The sequence below is a fragment of the Cynocephalus volans genome, chromosome 7, assembly GCF_027409185.1.
Source record: "Cynocephalus volans isolate mCynVol1 chromosome 7, mCynVol1.pri, whole genome shotgun sequence".
Taxonomy (NCBI): Eukaryota; Metazoa; Chordata; class Mammalia; order Dermoptera; family Cynocephalidae; genus Cynocephalus; species Cynocephalus volans.
Window position 1 is genome coordinate 77,456,988 of NC_084466.1, and position 25,633 is coordinate 77,482,620.

Below are 25,633 nucleotides of genomic sequence, written 5' to 3' on the forward strand. Positions count from 1 at the left end.
AACTGACAGTTTAAGCAGCAGGCTAGAAGAAGCTGAAGAAAGAATTTCTGGTTTTGAAGATATCTACTTGAAAAAACCCAGGCAGACAAAAAAAAAAAAAAGGAAAAAAGAATTTTTAAAAATGAAGAAAATCGAAGAGAGCTAGTAGACAACCTTAATTAAGCACACAAACATTTCAGTCATGAGTATTCCAGAAAGGGAGGAGAAAAGAAAAGGCATGGAAAACCTATTTAAAGAAATAATAATGAAAAACTACCCAGATACAGGAAGAGACACAAATATTCAGATCCAGGAGGCTCAAAGATCCCCAAACACATTCAACCCAAAAAGGTCCTCTCCCAAACACATTATAGTCAAACTGGCAAAGCTCAAAAACAAAGAGAGAATCTTAAAAGAAGCAAGAGAAAAGTGTCAAGTCACCTTTAAGGGAGCTCCTATCAGATTAACAGCAAACTTCTCAACAGAAACTTTATAGGCAAGAAGGAAATGGGATGATATATTCAAAATACTAAAAGAAAAAAACTGCCAGCCCAAAATACTGTACCCAGCAAGGCTATTCTTCAGAAATGAGGGAGAAATAGTGTATTTTCCAGACAAACAAAAACTGCAGGAGTTCACCACCACATGACCAGCCTACAAGAAATCCTCAAGGAAGTCCTGCATCTGGAATCCAAAAAACAATAATCACTACCACGAACACACAAGAAAGAACAAAACCCATTGATAGAACAAAAATGAAAATGAAAAAAAGGAACCAAATCTTACCACCACAAAAAGCCTGAGTGACAATGTAATAATGCCCCTGCTTTATTTCTAATTTTGGTAATTTCGGTCTTCTCTCTTTTTTCTTGGTCAGTGTAGATAAAGGTTTGCAAATTTTGTTGATCTTTTTCAAAAATCAACTTTTGGTTTTGTTGATTTTTCTCTATTGTTTTTTAATTCCCTATTTCATATACTTCTGTTGTAATCTTTGTTATTTCCTACTTATATCTGCTTTTGGTTTAGTTTGCTCTTCTTTTCCTATTTTCTTAAGGTAGATGTTTATGTTACTAATTTGAGATTTTTCTTATTTTTAATATAGGTGTTTACAAGTACAAATTTTCCTCTAAGCACTGCATGAGCCCTGCATCCTATAAATTTTGATATGTTGCACTTCAATCTTCATCCCAAAGTACTCTCTAACTTCCCTGTGATTTTTTTTACCCATTGTTTATTTAGGAAAGTGTTGTTTACTTTTTACACATGTGAGTTTTCTAAATTTCATTCCATTATTGTGGTCAGAGAACATATTTTCTATGATCTTAGTATTTAAGAGAAAAAATAAAAAAGGGAAAATTTAAACAAAAAAGTTCATGGAAAGATTTCCATTATCTTTTAATTTTATTTTTCCATGTACTTTTTGAAGTGCCCTTCTATATTCACTGATTTTTATGCAATTTATATTGCAAAACTTAGATATTTAATTTCTGTTCCTGATTTCTTTTTATTAAGTGGACTTGTTAATTTGCTTAGAAATTAATTTGCCTTGAGAAGTTTATTCCTCTTCCTCTGTTGAAATTAATTTGATATTTTCATGCTTTTGGAAGACCTTTTAGAGAGCTATTTCAAATAACTGCAGAGATTATAAAATGAAGTATGCAAATTTTTTACCTGTTTTTGTGAAAATGTGAAGCCCTACTTTCTACAGAGTATTTTGTTCATCTGTTATTCAGTTTATGTATTTGTTATTTGGACAAAAGAATGTGCATATCTTTGTTTAGAGAAAAAGATATAACAGATATCATAGGGCAGAATTATGTGGTCTTTTCCAACAGGTGCAAGGACAAGCAAAGAGGCCCAATATAAATCATGCTTTTAGGTCTAAAAAATGCCATTCATATTTAACGCTTATTAAAGCTCCACATGTGAAGAAAAAAATAGATTTGGGAAATATTATAAATTCAGTCTTGCATTCACAGAACATGAAGCTGATCACGAACAGATCCCCACAGAACACATGTTAGGGTACTTCAATAAGATTATGGAAAGATTAGTATAATCTTTCAATTCTATTTTTCCACGAACTTTTTGAAGTACCCTTGTACATTTTAAGGATAAGAGAAAGTAGAGCAAGAAAATGTAGCCAGAGAAGACAAAAATTAAGAGACAGAGGCCAAAGAAGAAAGTTTCAAGATTAAAGGAGCAATGGCTGTGTCAAATGATGTAGAAAGGACAAAGACTAGCTCACTGGATTTCAGGACTTCAATAGGACATTTCTGGAATACAAGGAAGGCAAAGGCCAAAGTATGAGTATAGAAAGTGAAGAGATGAGAGGGTAAGAGAGACAAAGAGAGAGAATACCCTTTTTGAGGTTTGGAGATTTAAAAAGAAGAGATAGGTATGTGGTTTAAAGAAACAGCACAATTAGGGAAAAGTTTTGTTTAGAATGGGGTAACCTGATATACTTGTAAATTGTGAGAAAATGCTAATAATTGACTTTAAATCATTAACAAATGTTCCACAGTCAAAAGAATTCCAAAGCAATCTTGAAACTCAGTCAATTTGAACTTTCACCTTGGGAATTTGGCACTGAAGGTAGTGATGTATAACAAATATTATGCTAGAAAAGAAAAATCTCAAGAAGTTAATAAGCATGGATGCTTTTCACATATGGTAGGCATTTAACTAATAGCACATACTTATTACACACTGTAAGTTTTGAACAAAGTCCACTCTTTTTATATATTTCCATACTTTGTTTTTTTTCTTTTTTAATTCCACTTCAATAATGATAGTACCAATACCCTAAGAAATATCAGACTAAGAACGTGATAAATCAATAGACTGCAAGTCTTACCAATTTAAAAAAAGAAAAACATGGGAAAAAAGAGAGAAACAGAGAGTAGAATAGTGGTTATCAGAGGCACAGAAAGGGAGAGAGAAGGGAAGGCCAGGAAAAGGTTGGTAGACTGGTACAAACTTACAAATTTACAGTTAGATAGGAAGAATAACTTCTGATGCCCTAGAGTGACAAGAGCTAATAATACCATATCATATATTTCAAGATAGCCAGAAAAGAAGATCTTGAATGTTATAACCACAAAGAAATGATAATGTTTAGGTGATAGATATGCTAACTATTCTGATTAGACCATTACGTAATATATGCATGTATTGAAATAAACTGCACCCTACAAACACGTACAACAAAAAAAATCAAAATTAAAATAAACTGAAAAATAATAATAATTACATAGGTTGTTTTCTAAGACACATAATCTATACTTTTTAAATAATTTTCAGTTTATTACAAAATAAGAGTATCCCAAAACAAAATGGGGAAACTAAACCAGGAAATTATGGGCTCCCCAAAAATCTCATTTCTCAAATATCTGAACAACAAAACTAAAATAAATTATAAACAGGATTTGGAATAGCTGTTTTAAAGACTGAAGTACCAGAAATTGATAAAATATTAAAATTTAAAAAGAGATGATTGTTTGTGGTTAGGGGTTATACATAAGCAGAAATTTTTTTAACAAGCAGTAGAAGGAAGCTGGGAGGGGAACATGAGAGAAAAATTACAATACTCCCTGAAATAAATGCCAAATTCTTAAGACTGCTTGGAACAGAAAAACTAAGTGTGAAATAACCAAACTATGAATGACAAACTCATATCGGAATTATCAAGTTTACTGGTCATAAAGTCTTCTTTAATTTTCTCAATGATGCCAAAAACTTGTAAAGTGATAAAATTCAAATATAAAGTTACTCTAATAAGAAATCCATTGAACTGTAATATGAATCCAAATTACCACTGTTCATAATTCGAAAACTGAACTCACTGAGTAATAAAGAATGCTTCTAACCTGAAATTACTCTATACCATGCCTTTATGAAACTATAAATTTCTATATCTTTTCTTCATTTTAGGAAGTAAATTCAGTTGATCTTCACTTTTCATGCACTCCATATTTAGGAATTCGCCTACTGGCTAAAATTTATTTGTAACCCCAAAATCAATACTCGAAGTGATTTCATGGTCATTCACAAAGTAATGCACAGAGCAGCAAAAACTTTACATAGCCTAACATACACATACCAGCTGAGGTAGAAGAAGACAACATTCTGCCTTCTTCTTTCACCTCTCTTAGTATAAGTAAGTGTCCTTTATGCAGTCTATTTAGTGCCACATTTTTCACATTTTTTGCTTGCTGGTGATTTTATTGTTTAAAATGGCTCCCAAGCATAGTGCTGAAATGCTGTCTAGTGTTCCTAAGCACAAGAAGGCTGTGATGTGCTTTAAAGAGAAAAAACGTGTGTGAATAAGCTTTATTCAGTCATGAGTTATAGTGCTATTGGCTGTGAGTTCAATGATAATAAAACTATATACATTAAATAAGATGTCTTTAAACAGAAACATAGATAAAATTAAAATTCTGTATTGATTGGCTGATGAAATGTTGTGACTAGAGGCTTGAAGGAACCTATCCTGTGTATGTCCCCTAGGAGCAATCATTCAGTATGTGCTAATTCGGTTACTTGTGGTAACTTTATAGAAAACTACTGTAAATAACAAGAATCAACTGTACTATGTTAGCAACCTGAAACATTTTTTCAAAAAACAGTTTTAGAACTCTGAAATGTTTCTCATGCATAAATTTTTCAAAAGAAAACCTATGATTTTCATCTATTCATCATAGTAAAAATTTTTTTTCTTTCTAAAAGTCAAAGACCATCTGAAGTCATGTTTTATGTAGCCATTTTCCTTACATTGATAGCTAATGCACATAGCTGGTATTGTTCTAAAGTGATGATTTCATGATAACAGGGTTCTTGTGCCAGCTTCACAATAGCACTCCCAGCAGCAAGTCTCAGACGTGACATATCTGGTTTACTGGAAGGGAAAAAAAAAAAAGGAAGAAGGAATATAGGTTAGATTTCTGAATGTCTGACAAAACCATTCCTATTCTGTACATCTAATTTTGTAAAAATTCTTCTGGCAAAAAAACAAGGTGACGGGGGAGTAGAAAATACTTTGGTCTGAATGTTCTTATGTCAAAAGCCAAATGCCTAGGTGATGGTATTAGGAGGTGGGGCCTTTGGGGAAGTTGGGAATAGTGCCTTTACAAAAGTGGCCTAAGGAAGCTTGTTTGCCACTTCTACCATGTGGGGACACAGGAAGAAGTCAGCAGTCTGCAACCTGGGAGAGGGTCCTCACCAGAACCTGACCATGCTGGCACCCTGATCTTGGACTTCCCAGCCTCCAGAACTGTGAGAAATAAATTCCTGTTGTTTATAAGCTACCCAGTCTGTGATATTTTGTTGCAGCAGCCTGAACAGACAAGGGAAAAAATAATTTAGTGAAACCAAGTTCTATATTATGTTCACTTAACTTGGGAAGATGGTGTTTAAACTACAAAATTCTTCCCTTAAACATGTCTATGCTAATATTACTAAAGTCATTTAATTCTCTCACCTGCACAAAACAGCTCTTAGTCAAGCCTAAAAGAAATCTATTTGTATGTTTAGTTGTTAGATTTGAAGTATTGTACTATGAATTTTTTTCGAGATATGTCTACTTATAGGTTAGGCATAAAAATGTCAACCACAATTACAGTGCTAAGCACAAAAGTAGTAGAATGAAAGCAGGCGTAGCAGATAAAATGTAACTACTCTTAGCTAGAATTCAACTTTCCAAGTATTTCTGAAAGGCTCCTTTTAAGTATAAGAAAAGAAAACTGCTAAATGGGGCACACTTCATAGAATTTTAGACTAGTAAATACATCTAAACAACCTTTCCTAATATAGTGATATATTGGTTGAATTACAGGGATCTTGGACTAGTGTAAGGAGAGAAAGTTATAACACTTTAATTAGAACCCCCTTTGTAGACCTACAGTAAAATATTACTATTCAACACATTCATACAACAAATATGTATCTATTATATATATATATATATATATATATATATATATATATAGCACTGAGAGGGATTTAAAAGAAAAGACACAGTCAGTCTTCCAAGATCTAATGATCTAGTTGGTTTAAGACCCTTCCTTTATCTTTCTAAGCATTATATAAAAATACTGACTGAATGCTTGCTAACATTAATAAGGTTCTAAAGTTGCAGGACATGTCCCAAAGGTGCTTTTCAGTTCATCAATAGCAATATTCCAAGCAGCTATTATTAGGTAAATCAGAGTTCTAGGTTCAGAGAATACAAGCCAGAAGCTGGATGTTTTCCCCACAGGTATGAATAACAGATGCTTCCTACATATCTGTTCTTAAAATGTTCTGTCTAGAGCAATGGATTCTATTTAATCCAGTAAGTTTTTTGTTTATTTGTTTTCAGCTTTATTAAGCAGAGGAAACTTGTATTCAAATAAAATTGTACATGGAAGTTTAAAAATTAAACAGAAAAAATCAAGCTTCCTGAGACGAAACCCCCTTCCCATCCTCAAGTCTCCATCTGCTTTGTTTCTACCAGAAATTCTTCTTAATCCAACTCTAAGCAGTCCCTAAATGTTCCTGAATGTCATACACATTCCATAGAACATAGCTTATGTGACATTACATAATAGGTATCATTCCAATTACTTTATATAATACACCCTATAAGGAGATATTGTTGTTATCCCCATTTTACAGATGAGAAATCTGAGACAAGCTAAATAAGTTGCTGATAAATTAAAGGAGCTAATAAATGACAGAACCTAAATTCGAACCTGTGTAGTCTACCTTCAATCTGTCTCCATGTTGTTAACCACTAAAGTATATTGTCTCTCTTACAGAAGTTACTACAGCCGAGTATAATGGGAACATAAGAAGTACAAAATAATGTAATCAATAAATTAATTTGAGACAAAATATATTAATACTGGGGAGCTGAGCTGATCAGTATAAAAGTATCTCAAATTCAGTATACATTTTAAATCAAAACAGTACTTGTAAATCCTAAACACTGGCATATATAAATTATGGGAGTAGAGAGGTGAAGACAACTAATTAGAACAAAAGAAGATAGAGAGATGAATTGTATACACAGAACAAAGAGTTTACCAAGTTTTATCTTTATTTAGTTTGAGAATAATGTGCTACTGTTTAACATTCTATGTACAGCATGAGTAAAATATACAAGGAGAGAACAGAAATGAAGATGGAAAAGGACAAAGCAGCTGACTATCACCTTTTTATGTTTTCTCATTAAAGTCTTTAAACTAGATACATTTAGGGGGAAAGTTATTCTACTTTATATTACCAAGCAGAGGCACTAAATGGCACTTGTGTTTATATATAGGACAAATCTCTAAATTTTAGCTAATGCTGACATAATAACTACTACCATCAGCAATGCTTCTAAGTGCTATGTGCTAGGTAGTGTTTTAAATACCTTAGATATGCTAACTTATTTAATTATATCATATTGGTTAGACAAGATAGGTATAATTATCATCTCTACTTTACAGGCAAGGAAACTGAGGTACCTAGAGTTTAAAAAAACTTGCTAAAGGTCACCTAACTAGTAAGATATGTTTTCAATCACTATACTATATCTTTCAAACAAAACAAAATAAAAATAAAACCAAAAATAGTGTGTTCATTTTAAATAATCCACATCTAGTACATTTTTTAAATGTGCAGATTTATTATTGCCTTCCACACAGTCTGTTCTTTTCCCTTTAGACATTATAAGAATGTAAAAAATCAGATATTGATTAGTACACCAACATACTCATATTAGATATTCCAAAAAGTAAGCATCTACTGTTTAAAATACTTGTGATATATAGCAGTATCATGCACCAGACATGTGACTACTATTGCGAAATAACCATTGTACAAAAGCATATAACAGTAAAAATACATGCTTACCTACAAAGCAATACTAATTACTGTTTAAAAAAGAAATGGTATCATTCAACAGTACACCAGGAGTTGAAATATCATACAATCCAAAGAACTTTGAAATAGTAATTACATACCTAATTTTCCCCTGTTCTGTTAAGTCTCCATCACTATGCAATATTGTTGTTAGCAATCTTAAGGTAGATGTTCCTGATTTACTGTGATTATTTTTCATTCCAAGTAGCCATCGAACCATCATTTTAATAGCCTGAATCTATTTAAAAGACAAGTTGACAAATAAAAACATCGCTATATTTTAAAAGAATTTCCACATGAAACTTTAAAAACAATCAAGAAATGTTTTCAAAGGATGCTTTTTAAGAAAAGAGAATTATTCTTTCCTAGATATAGGAAGATAATTTTGAATGTTTTAAATTAAATATGTTTCACACCCCCACCCACCACAGTGGCAAATGAATATTTTAACTAAAGACTGGTTGGTTCTTTTGCTGATGTTTTTAAAAATGTTTCCCCAATATGCATTCCACCCTTTAGAACCTAGACTAAAATCACACTGACTTCCTTAATCAGAAAAGTTAAGTTCCCAACTGCAAACTATATTGAATCTTTTCTACCCAAGAGACTATACCACCTCACATTTGTAAATTTTACAATTAAGTACTTCAGCACTTTTTACATCCGTTACTTTCTTTACTATTTATCACCACAACCCTTTTTGAAGGGGTAAGTTATCTCTTTTAAAAATGATGTACATATTATCTCTTTTTCATATATTCTCTCAGCTTTTTACAGAGGTAAGGCTCCAGAGTCAACTGGGTCTTGAACAGCATCTAGCACATGGCAGACACACTGAAGATCCCTTTCCTGGGCATTTGTTAAGCATGAACTTAAGCACAGTTAGCCAGCCTGCCTTCTAGGTAGTGCTGCTCTTAACTACACAAAACTGCTGCTTGAGACCAATACTGAGAAAACAGGGTTAGCTCAGAGCAACTGAGACTCAAGAGCATCAAGCATCATTCAGTGATGCTAGAGGTAGGGCTACTTTACAGGTCTGCAAATATGGTATCAGAATTTGAAGGGGGAACAATGTGAAAAATAGTTCATAGTAAGAAATATAAACAAAATCACACACACAGAGAGTCTAAAAGGGTTTGTAAGAAATTATAAATAGAAAAATAACAATATTTAATATACTTGTTCCTGGCCTTCACAGTAGCTTGGCAGTGGATAGAGATAAGGTCTACACTAAAGACCATAATAAATCAATACTCTCTATACCAGTGATGAATGATCTTTTATGTATAACTCTTAATTCAAGGAATTACAGACTGAATTTTTAAAAATTAAATTAAAAATAGCCTTATTAAATCTCATAGAAAAGAAGAACAAGCTTAAAATCTGGATTACCATCTTTACTGAACAGGAGAATGTCCATAAGAATCAGCATTGCCTTTTACTGTTAAAAGGTATCTCACAGCACATGAGATAATGCCATACAATAAATACCTGAGCAATTTTAATAGCCATATTTCTTGTGATGGAAATAGAAATTTTAACGCTTTTAATAATAGTATAACATATTAAGTGTACAAAAATAAATAGATCTATGCATATTACTCACCTTGACCATTGTCTCAGGAGAAACCTCTTCATCTGGAACCCAAAGTTTAGTTGTTTTTTTCCCTGGAAGCTATACAAAAATTAAGGACTTTAAAACATGAATATGAAATCTCATGTTCAATTAATACTTAGGGAATGAATAAAATGTTTATCTTTTGCAATGACAGTCATTACATATGAATAAAATACCTCACCTAACCCTATTTACTAAAAAAGGTTGAAAGGCATATCTTCACCAGCACTCAGATACAGCACTTACAGATCCATTACTACTTGGTTCTTTCTAGGTGTGTGGTAGGACTAACTTTAAAATCTTGGATATGCTCCCATACTTAGTCTCTTTTTAGGAGAATGATGCAATTACTTAAGACAACTAACAAGGACTAGGATACAAATTAATGGAGCCAAGAAGTATAGTTCTTTAACAAGAGGAAAGTATTTAAAAAAATGTTGAGCAGGGGTAAAATTAGAAAAGTTTCAAGTTCAAGACAGGTAACAGAAAACGTGTATTATCATCTTCTTACCTAAATGGCAACACACACACACACACCAGGAGCCAAGAGAAGGTCAGAATCATGGGGAAATTTTGAAAAACACAAAATGTACAGCAAAAAAATTTGGAGAGCTTACATCTCCATAAAGGCACAGAAGTTAACTCCAAAAACAATAGTTTTTTGTTTTTGCTTTTTTTCCCCAGCACAATCACAAAATAATCCTGAGATGATAAGCTGCAGGTACTAGGAGATGTGAATTCACAGTGGTAGCCAGGAAATTAAAGTAAAGTAGCAAAAGAGCTGAACCAATTTGAACAGTTAAGATCCCTTTTTTACCCCAGGGCAGGAAACAGGAATCTAGTATCATCTCAGGTAACCCTTTGTCAACATGACAGGTAGCCCCAACATCCAGAAATGCGAAGTCCCCAAACACAAAGAGCTGAATATTCACATACAGCATAAGACTCATTTTTTCAGCTGAGAAGTGCCTTCAAAGTATGAAGTGGATATAATGAAAAATGAATCATATTATGTACATCCTGATGACATTTCTGCACTAAGGATGTCAAGAAGATCCCAAAAGCTTCCATGGGAAAGCTAACAAAAAGAAGCAAGAATTAGATTAACATCAGATTTCTCAACTGCAAAATTAAGTGCCAAAAAACACTGTTCTAAATTTTCTGCAGCCAAGTGACTTGAAACACAGAATCCTAGTATTCGAGAACGAATACTAACGGGCTGGCCCATTAGCTCAATTGGTTACAGCGCAGGCAGCCTTATAACACCAAGGTCAAAGGTTCAGTTCTCCATACGAGCCAGTGGCACCCCCCGCCCGCACAAAAAATGAATACTAGAATTTGAGGCGCAAAGTTTGTAAACTACAATCCATTTTGAAAGATTTACTTGAAGATACCCTACACTAAAAAATACAATTCACAAAACTTCAGTCGGCATAAACTATTGAAAATAGGAAAAAAAAAATACTTTTCACAAGTAAGACCAACAGAGACTAGCAGATGGGTTTAAAAATAATAAAACCATAACAGATACAACAAAAACTAATGACACAGAATATCTAAAAATTATGGGATGGAAAAATATATTAGTGAAGATGAAAAGCATTAAAACAGGATATGGATCTAAATGGAATACTGATGTGAACAGGATACTGATGATGTACTTTTTAAAATCTTACACCACCAATAAGATATAAAATTCATGAACATTTGTACAACTAGCAGAATAATATCAAAATAAATCAAAACAAAGATGATTTAAAAAAGAGGAAAGACAGAAAACTTCCTCATAGCACAAGACATGACTATACCTCTTTCAAAAACTGATACATGAAGCTGAGATGAAAAAGAGTAAATATCTGAAATATGTATAGAAATATAAGGAAATATGTAAAAATAAAATATGCAAAGATTAGAAAATAATCAAAACCGGCACTCTTCATAAACGATATGATTAAAAATAAAGAGTTTATCAAGAAAGATGGATATAAGATAACTACAAAATGATTCCCAAATCAACCACAAACATAAAACGTACTTTTAAGAACTATTTAGTACCTAAGCTGTGCGAGGAAATTTTAAAATTTTCTTTATAGAGAAAACCATAAAAGGTTAAAGAAAGACACTGTGGATGGGCAAACAAAGCAGTGGGAAAGAACAAAGACTATAGATGATATTACATGAGTGGTAGCACTGCAAAAAAGGTAAAATTTTTCAGTAAATTGTGCAGGGAAATTTAGTAATCTTACTGGGGAGTAAAAAGAAATGGAATCCTTACATTAGAGCATACAGAATAAAATATAAATCAATTTCAAATGAATTAAATTTTGTGTGTGAAAAAAAGCTTAAAACTTTTAGAAGAACATATGGAAGACTATTTTTACAACAGGGAGTAGGGAAGGATTTCTTAGAAAAGACGTAAAAAGTATTAATCATAAAAAAAGTAATAATACATATAGCTACACTAAAATTATGACTTTTGTTCAATGGACACCATAAAGGGAGTGAAAAGACATACCCTAAGTGGGGTTTTATGCATTTTATGAAGATGTATGTACAGGAAAAAGACAAACCAGGGGGAAAAAAGGCAAAAGATTCTCAAAAGTATTTTCAGAAAGGAGGCATCATGAGTGATAACTAGACATATGAACAATTTGCATTTCCCTGGGTACTGGTTATAATGAGACACTATTTTATAACTATTAGATGAGCAAAACTTAAGGAATATGACAATAATGAGTGATATACACTGCTGGTAGGAAAATAAGTTTTAACAACCATTTTGAAAAATAGTTTGGCAATAAAGCGAAAAGTTATACATATAAATACATTGAGATTCATCAATTTCACTCACAGTAATATGACCTAGAGAAATATTTGCTCATATACATCAGGAGACCTCTATTAAGAACATTTATCACAGCACTGTTCAAAAGAGAAATGAAATGGAATAATACAGAGTAATGAATGAATGAACCACAGCCAGATTTAATAAAAAGAATTATTCTTAGCAACAAATATGGAGTGATAAAAGCAAGTCACCCAAGACTATATATGGCATGATATAATCTTTATAAACCACAAGAACAAGCAAAACTGAACAAGTATGTTGTTTATTTATTTATTTTTTTTTTAAGGAAAATGTGGTTTTACTAATTTTTTTTTTTTACATTCTAGGATGTTGTTGTGGAGCAGTTGGGCAATTGGGAGGGAGGGGGAGAGGGGAAGGAAATGTGATGGAAGAGGGAGAAAGGAGGAGGGGTGGGATTGAGACCTGTGGCACCCCCCTCATTCCCACAGGGGTGGGGGGGTGCCTTCCAGCGGTGGCTTGTTCATTGCCAGGCTGGGTGCAGATGTCAGGAGGGTGTGGCAAAAGCCCTCACCCCCCACTACTCCAGCTCGGGAACCTGGGGTCCCTCTGGCTGAGAACTGGTGGTCCTTGCTGGGCTGGCTGCATGTGTTGTGGGGCGTGGCCAAGGCCCGAGGCCTCCCCACCACCTCAGCTCAGGAGAACCTGGGGCACTCCCTGCAGTGGCTTGCTGGTCACTGCTGGGCTAGCTGATGGGTGGGTGGGGGTGGGGCTCTGACTGAGAGCAAGTATGTTATTTAGAGACATATATGTGGTAAATATAAAATTTTTTTTATTAAGGAATTAACAAATTCAAAGTTCAAGAAAAGGGAGACCAGAGTCAGGAATAAAATAGAAAGGACTGGAGATTAATAAAACTAGGAACTAAAACTTCATGAGTGTCCACTGTATTATAAAATAAAACTTATACAAATGTTACATATATTCCTTTGTATATATAAAATATAACATAAAACAAGACAAATTAATGGGTTGAAAGTGGTGAGGAGTTCTGTTCTGTTCCTCACAAGATTGTTTTGAATCAATCTTCCCAATAGAACAAATGGAAAGGCTGGACAAAATATTTTTCAAAACTCAGTTTGAAGAGAATAGAGAGCTACAAATCAGTGAGAATTTGCAGGGTAAAGTTTCAAAACAAAAGGGAAGTCAAGAGATTTGAGTCTGGCACTGAGGTAAGTTTTCTCACACAGATGGTTGCTGACTATGAACGTGAAAGAGGATAAAAAACTGAGAAAAACTTGTATCACTGTCACAGAGCCAGAAAGACAAGATTTGGAATTCTGGGCCCATTAAGGAGTAGAGGCCTTGTTTAGCACCCTAGATTTCTGGGAGGATCCCAAACAAATACACCCTAGACATAAAGTAACCAGAAAAATAACCAGGCTGTCAAAAACTGAAGCCAGTTCTCACTTGGATGGACATGATCTGACAATAGCTTAACTGCCTGGCAGAAGCAAAAATCCTCTCTGGAAGAATATAAGCTCACACGAGCCTCAAATTATCTAGAAGCCAATACAAAATAGAAAAGATTAAAAGCATCCATAGCAAAAAGACAGAAAACCTTAAGAGGAACAAGACTGCTCACAGACTTCAAAAGAAACAATAAGAAAATGGAAGATAATGGAATAATATATTAGAATCATTGATGAGGGAAAACATACCGGTCTAGAATTCTAAACACAGAAAAAATATCCTTAAAAAAATAAAGGCAAAATAAGGATACATTTAGACAAACAAAAACTGAAAGAACTCATTAGCAGCAATCCACACTAAAATATATTTAAGTAGGTCTTTGGGCAGAAAGAAAATCATCATATGGAAAAGAATGAAAAAGAAAAGAAAGGGGAAAATACAAGGGTACTTCAAAAAGTTCATGGAAAAACAGGATTGAAAGATAAAATGAATCTTTCCGTGAACTTTTTGAAGTATCTGCATATGTTGGCAAATCTAAACAAATACTATGTAAAATAACAGCAATAATGGTTCTGTGAATAATAGCACAAGAAAGCATCAGTAAATAAAGTATTCTAAGGTTACTTGTGCTGCACTGAAAGTTCAAAACAGACTGATATTGGCCTTTAACCAGTCAAAAGTGCATGCTGTAATTTTTAGGGCAACTACTAAAAGAACAACAAAATATAAAATTAACAGGACAGCAAGGGGAAAGATGGAATAAAAATATTTAATCAAAAATAAGGCATAAAAAAAGAGAAAAATGAACACAGAGCTGATAGAACAAGCTGAAAATAAAAGTTAGATGGCAGATTAACCCAAATATCACTATTTACACTACATGTGAACAGAATGATCTAATTAAAAGACAGAGTTAACAGAATGTGTGCCAGAACTGGGTTCAGTGCAGTGTTTTGTATATGCCATTTAGGTGACATTTTCAAGTGCTCTATTAGTTGCTATTAGTCTATCTTTCCCTCTTGAGATTGAGAACGAGATAAAAATGTCTGCTCTCAGCATTTCTATTGTTTTGGAAGTCCTCACCAGTGCACAGGTGAGGGAAAAAAGAGCATTAAGAGTAGAAGAGAAAAAGCTACCATAATGAATAAATGACATGATTGTGAAAGGAGAAACCCAAAAGAATACTGATTAAGAGAATTAAAAAATATCTCTTACAAAATCCCAGAATACAAAGTCAATATAGAAAAATTAACTTTCCACATGCCAATAATAAACAATTAAAAAATAAAGATCAAAAATTATATTATTTACAATAGCATCGAAAAACATCAAGTGCCTAGAAACATACTGAAGAAAGATGCAAGACCTCTGCACAAAAATTTTAAAACTACTGTCAAGAGAAATGAAGGACTACCTAAGTGATTGATTATCTTCATAAGATGGTACGCTCAGAATTATAACATGTTCATGAAATGGTAATTCTATTGTGGTGAAAATTATCTCCAAATTTTTTCCACTCAGCATAATAACCTGGAGATTACAGTTGTTGTGTGTATCAACAGTTGTCTCTTTTTACTGATGGATAAGTATAACGTGGTATGGATGTATCCCAGTTTGTTTAACCATTCACCTGCAGAAGGACTTCTGGGTTGTTTCCAATTCTTAGCTATTATGAGTAAAGCTACTATAAACATTCACATACAAAAAGAAAAAAAATTATCTCCAAATTTATGATTCAATGCAATCCGTATCAAAATTCCAGCCAGGTGTGTGTAATGTGTGTGTTGGGGTGGAGTGGTATAGAAAGAACTGACAAGCTAATTCTAAAATTTTGATAGAAATGCAAAGGGCTAAGAATAGCCAAAACAATCCTGAAGATGATGATGATAATGAAGAAGAGGAAGAAGTCATTGTCAATGACATTTGCAGGACTTATACTGTTAGATATCAAAACGTGTTACAGTAATTAAAATATACAACATAACAGATTAGAATACAGACATATGACTCAGAACAAAAGTAGCAGTAAAAAGCAGTGGGAAATCTTCACAACCTTGGATTTGGCAATGGATTCTCAGATGTGAAATCAAAAGCCACACAAGCAACAAAAGACAAAATATAAAGTGACCTTCACCAAAATTAAAAGCTTTTGTGCATCAAAAGACACTATCAAGAAAGTGAAAAGACAACCTACAGAATGGGAGAAAATATGTGCAAATCATATATCTGATAAACATCTAGTATACAAAATATATAATGAACTCTTACAACTCAAGAACAAAAAGACAACCCTTAAAAAGGTGTAGGGGGGCCCCACAAACAACTTGAATAGTCATTACTCCAAAGAAGATATACAAACGGCTAATAAGCACATGAAAAGATGTTCAACAACATGAGTCATTAGGGAAACACAAATGAAAACCACAGTGACATACCGTTTCACACTCATTAGGATGGCCATAATAAAAAAAAAATTTTTTTTTAAAAGAAAAATTAATAAGTTGGCAAAGTGGAGAAACTGGAATTCCCCTCCACTGCTGATGAGAATAAAAAGGTACAGTTGCTGTGGAAAACAGTTTTGCAGTTCCTCAAAATATTAAACACAGAATAACCATATGATCAAGCAAATCCATTCCTAGGCATGTACCTCAAAAGAATTGAAAACAGGTACGCAAATACCCATACACAAATATTCACACTACTCATAATATCCAAAAGGTGGAAATAGCACAAATGTCCAAAAACAAATAAAAGGATACACACATCATGTTATATGTACACACAATGGAATATTATTCAGCCATATAAATGGAATAAAGTACTGATAAATGCTACAGTATGGATGAACCTCAAATACATTATGCTAAGTGAAAGAAACCAACATAAAAGGTCACATATTGTATGATACCACTTAAAGGAAACATTCAGAATAAGTACAAATCCATTGAAACAGGAAGGGGCTTGGGCAGAGAGAGGGAAGAATGAAAAGTGATTGCTTAAAGAATATATTTTGTAACTACATAGAGGTAATGGTAGTACAACATTGTGAATGTACTAAATGCCACTGAATTGTATACTTTAAAATGGTTAATTTTATGTTAAGTAAATTTTACCTCATTTTTTTTTTTAAAAAAAAGCAGTAGGGAAGACAGTCTTTTCCATAAATAGTGTTAAGTCAGATGGACATAAAAATAAATTTGGCATCTACCTTTTATCATATACAAAAATCAATTCCGAGTAGTTGGTAGAGCTAAATGTGAGAGTTAAAACAATAAAACCTCTACAGAAGCGCTGTCCAAAACTCTAGCCACTAGTCATATGTGGCTACTGAGCACTTGAAATGTGTGAATGAAGAAATGGACTTCTATTTATCTTAAATAGACACATGTGCCTAGTGGCTACTGATTAGCGTAGGTCTATAAAATAATATATGGAAACATGTTCACAACCTTGGGAGTAGACAAAAAAGATTTACTATAAGTGACAACCATAAAAAAAAGATGGATAAATTGGCCTTTGTTAATACTAAAAACTTTTTTTTTATTAACTAGAATTGGCCTTTGTTAATATTAAAAACTTTCCAGCTGGTCAGTTAGCTTAGTTGGTTAGACCATGGTGCTGATAACAACACGGTCTGGGTTCAATCCCTGTACCAGCCAGCAAAAAAAAAAAAAAAATAGAAACTTCCATTCATCAAAAGACAACCTTAAGAGAATGAAAGGGTAAGCTCCAAGGTAGGAAAAGAAATTTGCAAAACATATAACCAACAGAATATATAAAGAAATCTTAGAAGTCACTGAGAGGGACTGACAATTTAATAGAAAAATATGGAAAAGACTTGAGCAAGTACTTCACAAAAGAGGACATCCAAAACGTACATGTATTTATGAAAAAGTGCTCAAGAGCATGCTGTTAAATCACTCACAAAATGGCTAAAATGTAAAAGAATGGCATAGCTAACACAGAAGGGGAAATGGTACAAGAACTCTCATTCAGTACAGTAAGAAATGTTCACTGGTACAATCACTTCCATTTGGCAAAATCTTCTAAAACTGAACTTATACATACCCTCTTACACAAAAATCACACCCCAACAGAAATGCATACATGAGTGCATTAAAAGATTCATAGAAGAATATATTCATAATAGCACTACTAATTTAACACTAGAAACAACCCAAATGTCTACAACTAGAACAGATACATTGTGGTATATACAACCAATGGAATACTACAGAGCAATGAAAATGAACCAACTATTGCTATGTGCAACAAGATACATTGTCACAAACATATTACCATATGAAGGAAGCCAGACATAAAGAAATTACTCTGTATGATTTCATTTATAAAAGTTAAAAACAGGTAAAACTAAATGCAGAAGTCAGAATAACTATTATCTTCAGTGAACTGGAGGGCAGACAGTAGTAATAGGAAAGTTTTAGAAAATAGGGCTAGCCTGTGGCTCACTTGGGAGAGTGTGGTGCTGATAACACCAAGGCCAAGGGTTCCGATCCCTATATAGGGATAGACAGTTAGTTCACTTGGGAGAGCTGGCGCTGACAACACCAAGTCAAGGGTTAAGATCCCCTTACCAGTCATCTTTAAAAAAAAAAAAAAAGAAAGAAAGAAATAGAAAATAATAGGATTTTGGAGGGTACTAGTAATATGCTATTTCTTTACCTACATAATTGATTCCTTAAAAATATTAACTTTGTCATAACTTAATAAGCTGTACTGTTACTCTTCTGGTATGTACTTTTCTGGTATGTTTTATCTCAAAATTTTTTCATTAAAGAAAACAAACCAGTAAGGATATAGAAAATTTTAAACACACAATTAGCAAACATGACCTAAAAAATATACACGAAGTAATATGCTTAGGGGAAGGAAAAGTGAAAGACATGGCTAAAAATCACAGCCAAAGGAACTGGTAGACAATGGAAATTAACATAGGCCCTTGGTCTCCAAATCACAGGGCTCTTAGTCAACGAAAGTTAAACAGCCACGAATCATTAAGGATCTAATATATACTATTTACCTTGACTATTATCTCCACAAACTACTTTTCCATAATCTCTTAGCTTAAAAGTACCAAAGCATTAAAATGTATTCATTGGATGGAAGAATAATGATTGACATGACACAAGGCAATACAGCTGCAACACTTAGGAATTTTAATTATATTTTTAAAGGAGAAACTTCATCTCATATTTCTGTTAACTCTCCAGAGAACCTAGTACAGTGCTGAGGGCACAGCAGACAAAATTGATAGTTATATATGGTTGTGCGTGTGTGTGTGTGTGTGTGTGTGTGTGTGTAAATATAAATATACACACACATACACTTATGCATAAAACTCCATGCAACTATAAGGAGGTCAATTCTCCCAGGCTCAAACATGCCCTGCCCCAAATACACACAAACAGGAGACAAAAAAAATCGTTATTTCTCTCCCGATGTTTTCTCCCCAAGGCTCTTTTCATTCTTTACTGTATACAGAGAAAAGAACAACCATAGTCATGACAACCAAACTGTGGACTGGTTTGTTATCTGCACATTTTTTAAAATAGATGGCCTCACAAAAGTTAAACCCCTGCCAATATGAAATAAGAAGGAATCAGGTTATATTTTATATATTACAGGTCACAGGCCTATGGTCAACTAAAGAGATGTTTCAATGTTGTTTTACTTATAATGGAGATATAGCAATTAAAAAAGAAAGAAAAACTTAAAAGCAGCCAAATGGAAGTGTTGTTAACGTCATTTTACTTCACTCTGTTGTATAAAATTTTGGAAGATAACATTATGAAGAACACAGATCTAAGAAACATAAATTACCCGATCATTCATGAGAAGATCTTTCACAATGAAAGTAGCTACCAGAGACTTCAAAGGAGCAGCAAATTGATCAGGTGCAAGGAGAGCAATATGACCAATAGTAACCAATGGTGTTATGAGATGTTCCAAGTTGCTTGGATCTAGGCTCTTATGCAGAGGCTGAAAATGAGGGGAAGAAATATATTCAACTCTATACATATGCAAATAAACTGTCCATATATTTCATCTTCAAATTACAAAAATTATAAAAACTACAAAAGTTTTAATATATACGTAAGTAGTAACTCAAGCTTACATTTAGACTTCTACAGGTTATCTATGTCTAGAAAGCATCTGTTTTAAACATTTTCAGTTTGGGGCATTTTAGAGATAGGTACAGAAACATTTCAGCATGGAGAATCACATCATGTAGCATATATTTTATGACTGTCAGGGCTCACCAATATCCACTTCTCTTCTATTTCCTGGGCATAAGGATGACTCCACTTGCAGCTTCTTCTGCAGTTAGGTGAGGATATGTGAATGAGCTCTGGTCAAGGGAGTGGGAGTGAAAGAGAGGTATACCACACCTGCACTGAGGCACAAATGAGCAGTGTGTCTTCTCCACTGGCTCTCTTTTTACTCTGGCTGGCTTAATGCCAAGGATCCAGGGAGTCTTAAAGAGAAGTCACTAATCAGAAAGAGTCTATGTCCCTAAGCCACTGATTAGGAGGCCATTCAAACACCCCCAACTGGACTTTTCAGGAACAAGAAATAGGCTTTTGCCTATGCCTAGTCATTTGAATTTTGGTGGTCTTTATTAGAGCACCAAATATGAAATACCACAAATAAAATTATTTTTTATAATTCTGTAGGAAACCCAACCACTCATATGCATTTTGCCATGACAAAAGAATAAAATTCTTCATATACTCATACAGAATGATATCCAAAATATACTGCTAAATTTTAAAAATAGGAAAATGAGAAGAGTGACTAAAATATGCTATCATTGGCATTAGGGCAGTGAGGGAGGACAAAATGTGTGTATTTATACGTCCTTACTTGTACATGAATAACATATCTCCAGAAAAGTACATTACTGTATACATAAAGTACATAACAATAGTTGCCTCTGAGAAAAGAAACTGAGTGGCTAGGGTATGGGGGTAAGGGGACTTTTCACTGTATATTCTTTTTGCATCTTTTGATTCTGAAGTGAATATAATATTAGAAATTCTAATGCCACATTGTAATGAAAACTTGGTGTTCTATTCTCCCACACTGAACACCAGGAATTCTAGGAATTCTAGGCTTGAAAAGCAATACAAAATTATTCCAAACATATTAGGGCAATATGGGGTCTCATTTAGTCAAAAATACATTTAAATAAGTTTACTTCTTGTTACCTTTGATGAGTTCCCTCAATACTTCCATAGCACACCTAGCTAAGTGCCAGCTTGTTCACATTATAAACAAAAATATGATAACATAAATAGTTGTTTCGAGTAGTTTGTTATAATGAGTTTGATAATTTTCCACGGTAAGTTAATAAAATCATTTCTGAAAAAGCAAAATTAATGGCCAGATCCTAGATTAGTGGCAACCTCAAAAAGAGCAGATATCTCTATAAAATCTCTTCTCAGAAAGTCAACCAACTTTATATGTTATGGTAGGGGGATGACAGGAAAAAATAAAATAACAGATATAATATCAAAATGAAAATTTAAGTACCCTACAAACACAAGTTATATAAGTATTATTCTTCTCATACTCATTATTACAAGGAATAAAAAGATCAATCAAGAAAAATGAAAGTTTCCTATAAATCAACATGAATTTATTGAAGTCATTCTCATACACAAAAACAGACTACAGAAAATATTCCCAACCCCACATGCACAAAAATTAAAATAAATTATTTGCTATCTACAGCAAAGATGATGCTTAGGAAAACTATTTTTTTCTCTCCTTCAAGACTTTAACACAACACATAAAAATAACAAAATTGGCATAAAAGTTTCTAAAACAGAGATAAGTCAAAATATTTATGGTAAGTAGATTGAGTATAATTTCCAAATTGTTTTAACTACACTCAAGATTCCTATACTAAAATTATAAATTAGGATTTTATAGATGTTCCGCTTAACTTGTGTTTGCAATAACAATACTAGAGATAGCCCCTAATTATTATAGATTGCAATAAAATTGCAATGCTTTGGTAAAGGTTATTACATAAAGGGTACGGAAAATAATTTAAAATTTATATTAAAAAGATACACTTTACATCTGACACAAAATTAGGTCAGTCGATCATAAAGGCAAAAGTTTATTTACTTTTTATTACCAATTGGTACTGATCTACAAATCCCTAAAGTTCGGTAGTATCTCAAACAGAATTCAAATTTTTTGAACCTATAAAATGACAAAATAATCATCTGTTATCTACTATCTATATTTTATACAATTACCTTACCAACATTGATTTTACTGATTCAAATTCTGAAAATATACTACAAAATGATGCATCACCAAACCAAATGTGAACATTACAAAAAATCATTAATATATGTTTTCTAACCATGACATATGAAACAAACAAAATTTTTCTCATTACCTCAAATATCTGTGCAAACTGTGTCTCTTTACTAGAAAATATCGCATGGATACAATGAATGGCATATTTGGCTTGACGGGGGGGTCCTTTTTTAGATTTGTGATGTAAAACAGGAAGCAAGGCTCTAAAAATAATCAAAGAAAAAGAGTAAACAAGAAAAACCAACAGAACTTCTACTAGATACTTTAATGTTTGTATTTTTTAAATAATGTTTTATGGCACAACAACAAAAAAGTTACCAAGATCTACTCATCAGATTCATTTTCAATGGCCTATAATTTTGCGTTATAAATACCTATATTAAAAATATAATCCAAATACAAGTATTTTGTGTTTTGCTTTTATTCAACAATTACAAACACAAACAAAGCTGGTGACCCACTCCCTTTTTTAACGTCATTCCTTTGGGCCTTTCTTTTATTCTCACTGCAATCACTCCAGCTAAGCTTCTGCCACCGTCCTTACACATAGAGCACTGTAATAGAACTTGAACTGTCCTTGCGTTCTCAAGTCTCTGCCTCTTTCAACTTTCACTTTGTGCCAGAACAACCTACATAAAGGGAAATCAGATTAGGCAATACATATTAAGCAATATTATGTGCCAGGCACTATCAAAGGCCCCAAATCCTTGCCTTCAAGCTACTAGCATTTTAGGGACAAGTGATAACATATAAATTAGCAAAATATGTGTTATGTCAAATTGCAATAACTGCTGTAGAGAAAGAAAACAAAAAGAGGATAGGAATTAGGGGAGGAGGGTATAAGAGTGTTACAATTTCAAACAGAAGACCTTTCTAATAAAGTAACACTTAAGCAGAGTTCTGAGGGAGGGAAGGGAGTGAGTCACATAGCTACCCGGAAGAACATTCATGCATCATATCACTCTACCATTAATAAAGTTGGAGCTCCTAACTCAACTATTATTCATACATCTCACAATAAAAGCAACGTCTGTTATCTTTCTCAATGTCCAATACCAACCCAGTGCTCCAGTAGGAATTTAGAGGTACAATAATTCATCACAGTAAGGGTAGAATTTCACAAAAAGACACCAACAGCAAAGTATAATAAAAAGACAAATATCCCTAACATGTGAAGACCTTCTAAAAATAGAGAAGGAAAATGATACCATATGATACCATAAAAACCAATGATACCATAAAAAGGGGCTAAACATAAAAAGGTACAAAGCTCTACAAAAGAAGACATACAGACTACCCTGAAATGTGAGAAAAAAAAAAAAAAAACTACCTTCGCTCATCAAAAAATAAATAAATAAAACTATAATAAGAGTAATTCTGCTTCAGATAATGATGGTGTAACTAAGACTGGATTTACTCTCCTGCCTTAAACAACTAGAAAAGATGAGCATGTTAAAGTTTCAGACACTAGACAATGGCAACACAGTACTGTGACCCATGAAAGATGGGAAACAAAACAGAATAGCCTTAAACCTGCCCCAGCTTACTGCATGCAGGTAGGTTCCACACTATAGTGCAAGAAATAATCCAAATAGAGCCTGAGTTGAGGGAAACAGACGAGAGTCAGGGAGTCAAGGAGGCCAAAGCAGCTCAGAATTCTAGGGCAGAATACCAGAGAGGAGGAACTTAAGAGAAAGAGAGTATGAGCTCTGGTGATCAGCAGAGGAATAGCCCTGAATCTCTGGGTGGATAATGATGCCATGCATCATGAGAAAAAAAGCTACCTGAGACCAGGAAAAGGACACCGGAAAGGAGTAGGATAGAAAATTCCTTCAACACACATGGCACTGGTAATAACTCATGTTTCCACCAGCAACAGTAGAAAGACCTTATGTAATACATAACCAGGAGAAAAATTAATCAATAGAAACAGAAGCAGAACAAGCAGTGGAATTAGCAAAGACGTTAAACTAGCTTTTATAAATATGCTTTAAAAAAAAACTTCATATGCTCAAGAATGTAGAGGGAAACATGAACAAGAGGATAGAACTGAAAAAAAAATATATATATATATATATATATATATATTTTTTTTTTTTTTTTTACCAGCCCTGAAAAATATTTTTAAAAACCTAAATGGAGTGGGCCGACCCCGTGGCTCACTCGGGAGACTGTGGCACTGGGAGCGCAGCGGCGCTCCCGCCACAGGTTCAGATCCTATATAGGGATGGCCGGTGCGCTCACTGGCTGAGCACGGTGCGGGCAACACCACACCAAGGGTTGTGATCCCCTTACCGGTCACAAAAAAAAAAAAAACCCAAATGGAATTGCTAAATATAAAAAAACAATATTTGAAATGAAAAATACACTGATGAGATTAAAAGCAGATTATATATTACAAAAAAGATCAGTGAAGTTGAAGACATAGCAACAAAAACTATCCAAAAAAAATAATAAACGCCGAGAGAAAAAAATGTTAGGGAAAAAATAATAACAGCATCTGTGACCTATAAGACAATACAAAGCAGTAAAAAAGATAAATATAATTGGAGCCCCAGAAAATAAGGAGGAAGGGAGGGAAGAAGAGGAAAAAAATATTTGAAGAGATAATAGCCAAAATTTTTCCAAATCTGATGGAAATAAATCCACATATCCAAAAATTTCAATAAACCTCAAGCAGAAAAAAACAGAAAGTAAATCATTCCAACACATACCATTACCCCTTTCATAAAATCAGTGATTAATAGAAAATCTTTAAAACATTTAGTGTAAGAGAAAGACATGTACTGAGAAACAACACTTTTCATCAAAAGCAATCCAGAAGAAATGGAGTGACATCTTTCAGGTACTAAATGAAAAAAACTTGATCAATCTAGAATTCTATTTTAAGCAAAAATATCTTTTAAGAATAGAAAGAAAATAAAGACTTTCTCAGACCCAAAAAGGCTGAATTAATTCACTATTAAGTAGAACTCCTACAAGAAATATTAAAGAGAGGTCAACAAGAAAAATTATACCAGATGAAAATATGGAATACATCCAAAAAATGATGTGACAGAAATGGTAATTATGTGTGTAAAAGAAATTTGCATTGTTAATCTGAGATAAATTGTCTAGAGCAAAAATAACAAAAATATATTGTAGAGTTTATAACACATATAGAAACAAAATATCTGACCACAAAAGCATAAAAGCCTGGAAGAGGAGGGCATGAAAGTATACTGCTACAAGGTTTTTGCTTGTTTTTGTTTTTTGTTTGTTTTGTTTTTGTTTTTGGTGGCTGGCTAGTGCTAATCTACTGAGATAACCAGCTAGCCCTGCTGCAAAGTTTTTACATTTACATTAAATAATATAATTTTATTTGAATGTAAATAAGTCAATAGTGGAGATAAAATGAAATCATAACACTTGGTTTAATCCCCAGGAATGATGAAAACAAAAATTGAGATGGTAGATTTAAACCCAACCAAATCAATGATTACATTAAATAGCCGAAATACTCCATTGAAAGA

The 25,633-nt window shown here is 33.3% G+C and overlaps 1 protein-coding gene across 4 annotated transcripts in view; it reads right to left on the reverse strand.

The window, feature by feature from the left end:
- The window catches only part of PDS5B (PDS5 cohesin associated factor B), a 206,074-nt gene that overhangs the window by 23,032 nt on the left and 157,409 nt on the right, over positions 1-25,633 (reverse strand). For all 4 annotated transcript variants that reach the window (XM_063101929.1, XM_063101928.1, XM_063101930.1 and 1 more), the window contains exons 20-24: positions 22,201-22,324; positions 19,605-19,763; positions 9,473-9,541; positions 7,968-8,104; positions 4,753-4,876 (exon numbers count right to left, since the gene is read on the reverse strand). In XM_063101929.1, the coding sequence (XP_062957999.1) occupies positions 4,753-4,876; positions 7,968-8,104; positions 9,473-9,541; positions 19,605-19,763; positions 22,201-22,324 (613 nt within the window). The remainder of the gene's footprint in view (positions 1-4,752; positions 4,877-7,967; positions 8,105-9,472; positions 9,542-19,604; positions 19,764-22,200; positions 22,325-25,633) is intronic.